This window comes from Humulus lupulus, chromosome 1, assembly GCF_963169125.1.
Source record: "Humulus lupulus chromosome 1, drHumLupu1.1, whole genome shotgun sequence".
Lineage (NCBI taxonomy): Eukaryota > Viridiplantae > Streptophyta > Magnoliopsida > Rosales > Cannabaceae > Humulus > Humulus lupulus.
The window spans coordinates 25,807,747-25,819,701 of NC_084793.1; the positions used below are offsets into that span (position 1 = coordinate 25,807,747).

General features: G+C 35.3%; 1 protein-coding gene across 1 annotated transcript; it reads left to right on the forward strand.

The window, feature by feature from the left end:
- The first annotated feature begins 641 nt into the window (after positions 1-641).
- Positions 642-2,089, forward strand: LOC133819065 (uncharacterized). The gene has a single exon (XM_062252246.1). The coding sequence runs from the start codon at positions 724-726 to the stop codon at positions 1,441-1,443; it is 720 nt and encodes a 239-aa protein (XP_062108230.1). The 5' UTR covers positions 642-723; the 3' UTR covers positions 1,444-2,089.
- The last annotated feature ends 9,866 nt before the right edge of the window (positions 2,090-11,955 follow it).

The window sequence follows — 11,955 nt, forward strand, 5'->3', positions numbered from 1 at the left end:
AATAATAAAAAAAACTTACGAGATATTTATACTAATAAAAAACTACTCTTTACATAAACAACTATATCAGTCAAATTTGTTGTAGTCATGTTAATTAATTGTAGTCCATAATTAATGTTTATTATACGTACGTTGAGTAACTATTTTTATATGCCAGGTGAATTAACCAGCAGTGATCAAAATTAGACGAAAAAAAATTTGTTGTCCCCAATTTATAATGTTAATATAATTGGAAAGAAAAAAATTGTAAAGAATTTAAATATATATTAAATAAATAAATAAGGTGTCTTAAACTAATTGGTAGGAGATAGAGCGCTAGGAAATTGGTGACAGCATATTTCTTTTCAAATTAGACATGAGTCACATTAATTAACAAACTGTAATAATAACTAACAACTAGTCAAATTAATGAATATATACACATTAATTATTCCATATTCCAAATGTAGGTTCTTTGAATCAATTTTAAAAAGGAAAAAGACAAAGAACAGCCAGCCACTATACTGCATATATAGAAAAATGTTAGAATCACATTAATTTGCGCTACACAATGCCTATATTTGCCAACTTCATTAACCAACTTTATATATATACTCCTCAATTTCAAGTTCTCTACCATAGTTTTCCTCTAAAAATCTCGCCCTGCTCGATAGCAGGGGGAGCCAGCCCTAATATATAAAGATATACTAATTTTTATATATATATTTTCAATCTCTCTCTGCCATGGATGATCAAGAATCACCATCAATATTATCAGAGAACAACAACAACAACAACATTGATCAAAATACTAATAATGATGACTTATCGAATAAGCCCAAGGGTTCTCCTCCGTCTTCGGCCGTCAAGAAACGACGGGGAGCGGTGCAACTGATCAAGGTGGCGTTGTACATGATCCGACGTCGTTCCGGGAAGAATAAGACGGTGGATGTGACGTCATCAGGAGGGAGCATTTGGAACTGCCTTGTTGGATCCATGCGCCCTTTGCATCTCCAGAGCCATGGCTCTCCATGTCATCGTCACTCCATCCATGATGAAAACGACGTCGTTAAATCATCATCATCACCATCACCATCACCATCACCATCATTGATTCAGACGGCAGCGTCACCGATGTCTCCCGGTGCCTCGAGCTCCTACTCCTCCTCCTCCTCCGACGATGAGATGAGTCGCTACGCTTCGGCGGCGAATCTTCAGGAGCTCGATACCGAGAGCCGCTACGCCTCGGCAACGAATCTTCGGGAGCTTGATAATGATGATAGCGAATGTGATGATCGTAAAACTAATAATAATAATAATTTGTACGACGAAAATGGTGGAGATGAGATGATTGATGTCAAGGCTGAAGAGTTTATTGCTCAATTCTACAAACAGATAAGGCTTCAGCGCTTGAACTCAATGGATCGCCATTACAATGAGATGATTCAGAGGTCAATTGGTTGAAAATGGTGACCAAATCAAGGGGGACAGTACAGGTCATTTTGCACGTACGTCGTTTTTTTTTCCTTTGCATGCGTGCACGTCGAGTTTTTTATCTTTCTTTTATCTCATTTTTTGGTCATTTCTTTTTGTTTGTTTGTTTGTTTATTTATTTAATTTTAATTTTAAAATTATGGTAATTTATTGTTCATTATGGGTCAAGGGATTCTTGTCGATTGAGTGGAGGAAAATACAAAAATCTTGTCTGGGAGGCTATGGGCATGGGCTGGTGCTGTATTTGAGGGGAAAATTTGTCTTTTTCTTATTTATAATTATTTGTAATTTTTTCTATAGTTAATATTAGTATCAGTTGGGGTAGGGAATCAATAGTTGAAGATGTCTTTGTGATGTTACGTATTCTCTTTTTGTAGCCTTGTTATTATTTTTTTTTTTTTTTTGGCAATTCAAGTCATGTTTGGTTGAGGGGAAAACAAATATAGAAATTTATTTCTTTTTAGTTGCAATTTAAAGATTTTGCATGCCATTAAATAGTAGAATTATTAATACATTTTTATTATTTTGGTATAACGGCTATTTCAACAGAAAAAAAAAAAGAAACCAGTCCAATATGAATTGTATTCCGATCTTATTATGATTCGTCTTATTTTATTACTCCAAATCAAACAACACTTAATTAATAAATGTATACGTACATACTTCTTTCTAAATTTATTAGCTATGTAAATAGGAGGGGTCTGTCCTACCCCGCCCCGCCCCGGCTTAATTGGAGTGTGTCTGCCCTGCCTTATTTAATTTTTTTAAAAAAAAGCATTAAATTATAATTTTAGAATTCTCCTTAAGTTTAAATATTTTTTTTATTGCAATCTTTATTTTTAACACTTTGTATCAACTACATCCTCAAAAATTTTATTTTGTTTCTTTATTTTAAAATTTACAAAAATAAATACAAGAATAAGGATGAATTATATAAAACATATTTTTCAATTTTACAATTCTTTCATAGAATAGTTGTGGAATAAAAATTATATAAATCTTACACCTAAAGTCTATTTAGAATTAATGATATTCTAAACTACATATAAAATATCAATTTTACGTACTATGCATGTATATAAATAGCACGAGCAAATTATGTTAGAGTATAAAAAAATAAATAAATAAAGTTTTCGGGGGGAATCCCCACTCCGCTTGAATTAATAGTGGGGTTGGGCAACCCTACCTTATTTGAATTTATACCCACCCTGCCCCACCCCGAATTCTGCCCTGTTTTTACCGGGGCAAAGACGCCCCGTCGGATCGGGGCCCTGCCCCGCCCTGCCTCACCACCCCATTTTTCCATTCCTAAAATTCATATTTTATTTGGTCTTTCATTACGTTATTTTCGTAGTTTGTTTATTTAATACTTGGAACTCTAGTACTACTCCCATTAAAGTAGAGAAATCATGGTATTCTTCGTGGAGTGTTGCTATTTGGCACTTTAAGGTGTCTAACACTATATGAGGAGTTGACATCTTATGGTTGGTTAGCGATACTCCACAATATTTATTAAATTCACATGTGTGTGACTTATTATTGAATTGTAGCAATAGCAGTACGTCACTTCGTTCTAATATTGGGCACCAATGGTGCCTCTTAGCAATTCTCTTCTTCCCGCGCATAACTAATTCAACTTGGAATTAAAAAGGAGAAGTTTCACAACAAAATATTTGTAGATGGAAAAACAAAATTTTCAAGTATTGTTCGGTTGGGCCACATATAACAGGCTTTTACGGGTTTGTGGACTCTAAAATTTAGACAATAAAACATGGCAGAAATCCTGATGGGCCTAGCATCTATACTCATCTTTTTATTGACCATGTCTCCTCTTGATCGATTAGAAGAAAACTATTTTTTTCTCATTTTTCTCAGTTTGACTTTTGGTTGAGTGATTATAAAGATATCTAATCTGGTAATCAGCTCGCATGCAATAAAAAATAATGTAAAAATAATCACTGGGATAATTTTCTTACTTTGTTTATATAATCATGTGTCAAATTAAAAAGTGACAATAATGTAATTTCATATTAGAAATCATTGTTGTAATAAATTTTAGTCACATAAAAAATATCTTTTATATATTAATTATTATTAATCCATTTTAATAATGATTTTTATGTGAACAGTTAATAAAGTTTGTTTTGATTAAAATATATCTTCTATACAAAAAGTGTGTAGTGAACAATTTTTTTGTGTAAAAGAATATTACAAATATTTAATGAAATATACTCTTAAAACCAATTGGAATTACAATGGAAAAACTTTTGAGGTTTCTTATGTTATCTTATATAAATAATATAATGTTGATTAAATAAGTGTGACAACTAAAATGAGGTGACAAAATGAAGTTACAAATTGGTTACTGATTTGTAACTCCCAAAATATCCACCATAATCAATATGTAAATGAAGTTACGTATTCTTAATTTGATTTTATGTGTTATAATATCTTATAGCTGTTAGAGATGTTATTTTGAAAGCCAATAAGTGTTTGGATGTTACAAAATTGCATGGGAAAAGGTGTGAGACATTTTGGCAGCTTGTAACCAAGTTATTATTTGAGGTTACAAAACAGTAACCTGACAGTTTCAGTTTTGAAGCATCTTTTTGATGCCTTAAACCATTTAACACCCCAAGTAACCCCAAATCATCTCTTTATTTCCATAAAAAATTAATTTATCATTGAGTACACCCAAGAAAATTGGTGGAATTTGAAAATCAATTGTTGATCTTAAACTCAATATATAGAGACTATTTTTTGTTCACTTAAAACACACTTGTGATGACATGCTCATCTTTATAATACTTTACTGAGTATGAGAGAAGACTTGATAAATTCTTAAAAACATTTCTAGAGAGTATTCCCAAAGTATTCTTACTAGGTATGAAATAATTTGTAGGACAAAAGTTTTGAACTTTGTTTAAGCCTTAATATCTTCATCTTCTACCTCCTATCCTTATGATAATTTACATAAGTTATGTAATCTCTTCTCATCTGAATTCCTTCACTTATGTTATATTATTAATTAATATTATATATATTGTGTTAAGTTTGATTGTAATCGTCTCTATTGTTATATTTCTCTAACATATTAAGCATACGTATACGTAGCCTAGTTCTCTTTAGGATAAGTATGTCATGCTCTCAAGCAAATATGACTTCTATTGTAGAGTTTACACTAATTTAAAACTCATCCACCAACTCCTTGGGTGTTACAATACCATTAGGGGTTGTTTGGTATGCAAGAATCTGGAGACAGGAATGAGAATTTGAACATTTTTCAATGTTTGGTACTGAGTTTGGGTTTTTCTAACCTGGGAAACTGTACTCATCTAATATGTGGTTTTCAGATACCCAAGAATGTGAAACACTTCAAAATTATTATTATTATTTTAAAAAAATAATCTTAAACCAGTCATTTTTTAGTTAATGACTTATTTTATTTTTGAAACTTATAATATAAAAATAAATATACATATATCAAACTATAAAATGATAAAGAATATTTTTTTATTTAAAGAAATTGATATGTAAAGCATTTATATAATTACTTTAGTTTAAAATAACAAATGAAATATTATTAAAAAAAATAAGAGTATTTTTTGTATTTTTAAAAATCATACTTGATTCTAGTATATAATAACTATATTTTTTAATTTTGTTAAAAAAATATTTCATAAGTAAAATTGTTTATAAATTATAATCTAATGAAAGATTTCACAATTTTTTAAAATATCATTTGTTTTTTTATATTTATATTATTTATTATTTTGATAAAATATATTATTTTATTAATTTTATGAAAATATGACAGATTCCTATACACCACCAAACACAGAAAATGATAATCCTAGGAATCATAGATAAGACATCAGTGCACAACCAAACACATTGATGTAAGTTTCCAGACTATCAGATTACCCTCTTCAACTTTCCCAGTAATATGAAAACTGTGAATTTCTCATACCAAACGGCCTCATAGTGGTTATTCATGGACATAAATGGATAATTTAGGGGTTAACAATAACTATCATCAAATAAAATCTAAATGAATATGTATTTTTACATATTAAAAGAGTGTTTATGTGAGAGTTACAAATTATATAACAACTAATTACTATGTTTGTAACTTCCCACTATATATTACACTGCATATTTGTAAAATCTACTTTATATGTTACAACTCATTTTGTAACATATTTTATTTAAACAAATACTATAACACAGATGACTAAAACGAAACTGAGGTCTTTTGAAATTTTGCTCAAAACAATCGAGTGTATTACCAAGTTATCTTTAACTCATAATATATAACTAATATCATAGTTACTTTATTTTGTTTATATTGTGTTATTTTAATATATAAATAAAGTTCTCACAATGTTTATATAATTTGTTGATGATGTTTTTTGTCAACTAAAAACAAAAGCAGTTAAGCTTCAATAAACAAATTACAAAGAAAAGAACATAGTTCGGTAGTTAAATCTACCTAGTCCATAGGTCATTATTATTAATGTATATCTGCGTGAAAACTTTGAAAGCAATTTCATAGAAGTTTTGAGTACAAGAACTGAGCGTCCCCTTTACAAGTGAACCAGTATTTATAGTCTGGGTTTAGATATTCTTTCCCATCTTTATTGGAAAGTTACAACAATATACATTTTCAATTTGAAATATATTGAATCCCTTAAGAATCAGGCTGACAAAACTAATATATAAATAACTCCACAAATGTAGGCCTAAATTACTCAACCGTAACTGCCTGACATAACTCCACAAATGTAGGCCTAAATTACTCAACCGTAACTGCCTGACATCTTTTGAGGATACGCTTTCGAGCCTACATCATAGTCTTCGAGCTGACACTTAAAATGTTATTTGAGCCACCGACTATCAATCTTTCGAAGTCAACCTCTGATCTTGGCCTAAACCTTTCGAGTCAATTCTCCATTTCAAGCCGAAATGGTTATGTGACTTTAACATTAATAATATATATTCACTCCTAACCTGACTATCTCCCTAGCCTACATTTCGAGGTAATTTTATTCTGTCTTGAAATTTGATGTATAACATTTTGCCCCCCCCCCCCTCCCACCAATGCGGCGTGTACATATGCAACTTGCTCGACCACCACGACCAGGGATTCATAGAGGAACTAGGGTCGAACCATAATTTTGGCGCTTAGGCCGGCCTATGTTGTAATTTCCCTTTTGAATTGTAAATGACCTTGAAAATGTTTATTTTGGGATCCCATGTACAAACTTAAACATTTTAATGAAATGATCATTCCTTTTGACCAAAAATTTTAACTCTAATCCGTTAATCACTTTTAGTTACACATTTATGGTCAAATGACTCGTTTAGAGAGTCTAGCACTATTTAAAATATACAGTGTAACGACCTTGGCTATCCTGGGCATTACAACTTGGTATCAGAGCGTGTCATGGTTAAAGGTTCCTGAAGACTGGTTGGGTATTTACATTCGCCACTAAAGACAAGCTCGACTCAGGGTTTGGTAACTATTTATGTGGTTATGTGTTTAACTGCTTAAATAGGATATAAATGCCTTATCTGTCTACCTTATCAGGGAGCATGAGATATTCTGATAGGGCCTGGCCCTTGACTACTGTGTATATGCTAAAGATGCGCTTATTAGTGTTATTATTTCTTGTGAATGCTAAGAAAATGCTTATCAGCGTTGTTATATGCATATGTATGCCAGAAAATGCTTATTAGCATCATTATCTGTTTATAAATGTCAGGAAGTGCTTATTTATAACGCACTGGTTAGCCAAGACCGTTACACTAAGTATTTTAAATAGTGCTCAACTCGCTAAACGAGTCATTAGGCCATAAACGTGCATCTAGGTGTGATTATTGGTCTAGCGTTAAAAATTTCGGTTAAAAGGAATGAATGTTTCATTAAAACATTAAACTGTACATGGGATCACATAATAAACGTTTGCAAAGTTGTTTACAATTCCAAAATGGTCATGACAACTCAAAAGTTACAATCCACCGACCTAAGTAGCAAAAACAGGGTTTAACCCAAGTTCCTCTGAGAAACCTTTTTCGTGGTGGTCAAGCAGCCGCATATGTACATGTCGCCACCTAAGCTCTCCAACTCAAGGCTGGTCCAGCTTTTCTTTCCCTTTACATGCACCACATAGCACCTGTGAACCAAGGCCCAGCAAGAAAACTTAAACATGCTCATAACCAGTGAATAACACATTTCCATATCATAATATACACGCCCAGCAGTAATAACCCTGCTCATGCATGCATACCATTCATACAATTGACTACAATATCAAATGGGACCAAATGCCCTAATAATTGATTAACATAATCGTATCGGGGCCTGTTGCCCAAGTATATGACTAATAAATCATACTGGGGCTCAGCGCCCTAGGATCTGGGACTAATAAGTCACCCTGGGGCCCATGGCCCTATCATCTGTATAACCAACCTTGGAGCTAGCCCAGTGTACTTGGCGCTTTAGTTTTCTACGACCATTGGGTCAGACAAGCGTATAAGGCGCTCTTGATTTGGTCTAATAATATCGACCAGCGCTCAATGCTCTATTGCGGCCCTTGACTCATAATGCAATGTTGTATGACCAGCGCTTAGCGCTAATGTCGTTCTTGACTAATAAGTCAATGCTTTTATCAAGTATATAATGCTAACATGCATTCATAATATAACAAATATCCATGTACAAAGCATTCAACATGCCTTAATCAATCATTCATATGCATAATCATAATAATGCACATTTACAAGGGCCAATGCCCAATCAAAACTATATCCAGCATTCGGGCTAAGCTCTAATCATGTATGTCACATAATAGGTGCAATTTTCTTACCTCAAGTTCAAGTATAATGTAAAATAAGAACGACCCTCGAGCACGATCCTGATCTTGAGCCCCTAGTGGTAACCTAATCACAACATAATATAGAATCATGCTGATAACATGCAAATAAAGGCTTCCGAACCAAGTCCTAGCCTCTGGGACCTCGAATTTTACCAAACCGGGTAGTAGATTCGATCTCGAGCCTTTAGTTTGCCAAAAATTGCCAGGCAGGCCGCGACTTGCCCCTAAGGGAGTGGCACGCCTCCCAGACAAAAAGCCCCCCTATTTGGGTCCAGGGGGTGGGTCGCAACTTGCCTTTGAGGCTCGCAGTGTGCCACCAAGACAGAGCCTCCACCTAGGCCTTGGGGTTCGCACAGGGCGTGACGCCCAAGAACAGGGCCGCGGTAGGACCCTGCGAACCCAGCCATCCATGTTCTCCTCAGCCCAAAATTCACCACAAATCAATACTAAACAATCCCAAACATCACACCTCAATCCCAACACCAAAACCCAGGCTTTAACACATTCAAAACACTACCAAAAACCCAATTCACAACCTTAAACTTTCAAGCTTGAGAACAACCAAAACCATAGCAAAATACCAACTAAAACAGAGTTTGTAATCCCTTACTTCAGTTGTGAATTCAACCCCCTTTTGCTTTTGCAATTCAACCCTAAACCTTACCCATTGAGGGCATAATTGTGTATTTTCATGCATGTGGGTGAATTATGATTAATACCACATTATATGTGGATTTGTTCGAGCCATTCGGCATGAGACGATCTCAGAATGCAAGTTATCGGTCTGGTCATAACAAGGTTGGTTTCGGGGCTCGAGATGAGTCTCGAGGTAATTTGGTGATTAGAACATTGTCGAGAATTAAAGAGTAATGGGATGTGATTTATTAGAATTTGAGAATAATGGGAATTGGAGGACGTTAATTATGATTAATGAGATAGGCGGGAAATGACTATTTTTCCCTTGTGGGCTGTTAAGGAAAGAAGATAAGCCTAGGGGCATTTAGGTCTTTTCACCCAAATGATAGATATAAACTAAGAGGGCTGTAGCAAAACAGAGCATCTCCTTCACCTTCTTCCTCTTCATCCGTTCAACATTTTTCCTCTTCTTTCCCTTTGAGATTTTGAAGCTAAGTTTGAGGATTCTAGTGTGGGAATCAAGGCTTCAGGTTCTAGGCTTGTGTTCAGCCATTGAAGAGGTTTTAATCTTGAGCTTGAGGTAAGATTCAGCCATGAAATTTCTGGTTTTTACTCTGTTTTGAAGTTAGTTTTGAGTTAGAACTTTTGATTATAGAATTAAGTAATTGGTGTGGTTTTTTGGTGGTTCAAAGTTTGGGTTTTGTTATGGGAATGTTGATTGTGTTGTGGTGATGCCTGGTTTGGATTTAGAGATGTGTTGAGCAAGTTTTGGAAGGATTAAAAAAGGGAAAAAATGAGGTTTTTATGGGAGAAAACAGGGGTTTTTGGCTGATGGGGAGGCAATGCCACTGCGCTTGGGAGGCAATGCCGCGGCATAGGGTGCAGGAGCTTGAGGATGGCGCCTCTATTTGGGAGGCGGGCCACGGCATGGTGAATGTAGGGTTACAGCCCTTAAAAGAATTTTTGGTCAAAATGATGTTTTCAGCCTGGGAACTCAAACCTCAGGCCTCAGGATCGTTCCTACTACCCGGTTTTATTGGGAATTGATGTCCCGGAGGCTAGGTCTTGGTCCGGGAACCTTTATTATTGATTTTATTGATGGAATCCCATATTTATTTATGTCTAGGTGACCGCTAAGGGATCAAAGGATTGATCGTTCTTAAGGGTCATTCAATTGTTATTTCTCGCTCGAACCAGAGGTAAGAAACTGCATCCAGTATGTGATGCATATGATGCACGAGAAACATGTGATTAGGGCATGCTATGAATGTTGAATATGAGATTGATCAGAGCTTGAGTCTCTGTGTTTGTGCATGATCATAATTATGCTAGCAACTGTTAAGTAAGCATGATGAATGCCCTACATTTGGATATTTGACATATGATATATATGCCTGGTAACATTGCTTACTTGTGCATGGCACTGAATAACTAGTCAGAATTGGCAACGGTGGCAGTATTAACTGTGAAGCTGTGACCTACTTGTCAAGTTCAGCAGTAATATTGAGCACCAGTCACATGGCATTGACTAAAAAGTCAAGAACGGTCTTAGTGTGTTTAACGCAAGTCAATAAAGATTATATTTAATCGACATCTGCATTGAATGACTCAGATGAGCATTAATGCCGGACCGACCTCAAGTTTGATGAAAACTAAAAGCGCTTCTCTAGCCTAAGGCTAGTTACTTTTAGAGTCAGGGCCAGAGAGCCCCAGTGACTGTTTAGTCACATGGCTATGGGTGCTGAGCCCAGGTGACTACTTCGTCACATGACTGTGGGTGCCGAGCCTCGTAGTGACTTGTTCGTCAGTCACTCATTTGGTTAGAGCCATTGCCAGAAAGCCCAGGTGACTGTTTCGTCATATGGCTATCGGTATTGAGCCCCGTAGTGACTTGCTAGTCAGTCACTCATTATGGTTTAACAGAACCTCAAAGTGATATTCACTCATCTGTTCAAGGATATAAGCTCTGTATGATCATGATGATCATCATTCGCATGGTTGTGGGTGCTGAGCCTCATGGTGACTTGCTTGTCAGTCACTCATTATGGTTAATGGAACCACCAGTGTTAAATCACTCATCTGATTAGGATTGACTTGATAGTCATCCAATCAGGAGGGCAGGATTTCTTATCCTAGATTCCCCAGCATTGTCTGAACTTATTTGCATGCTTGAATAGGCTATAAATTGCTAGGCATGCCAGATATGATTTTATGACATGATATTATTTTTCATGAGCATATTGAGTTTTCTTGTTGGGCTTTGGCTCACGGGTGCTATGTGGTGCAGGTAAAGGCAAAAGAAAGCTGGACCATCCTTGAGTTGGAGAGCTTAGGTGATGATGTGTACATATGCGGCTGCTCGTCCGCCACGGCCGGGGGTTGAAAGAGGAACTAGGGTTAAACCCTATTTTGCCGCTTAGATCGGCTGGTTGTAAATATTTTCTTGTAATGAACCTTTAAATTATATTTTTGGGATCCCAATGTATACAGTAAATGTTCTAGTGAAACGTTATATCTTAACCAAAATTTTTAATCCCTAAACTGCTAATCATACTTAGTTACACGATTATTGCCAAATGACTCAGTTAGCGACTTTAGCACTGTTTAAAATGCGCACCGTAATGGTCCCTGGAGTTTAGGGCGTTACACTCGACATGCTTTATCAACAATCACAAGCATAATTATGATCATGCACATTTACAGAGACTCAAGCTCTGATCAATTCCATATTCAACATTAATGTCAAGCCCTAATCACATGTACCACATGCATCACATACTGGGTGCAGTTTTCTTACCTTTGGTCTAAGCACAGGTTACAAATAAACGACCCTCGAGCACGATCCTGATTTTGAACCCCTAGCGATCACCTAGTCACACACCATAATATAGAATCTCGTCAAAAACGAGTAAATAAAGGCTTCCAGATTGAGTTCTAGCCTCCGAGACATTGAATCCTACCAAACTGG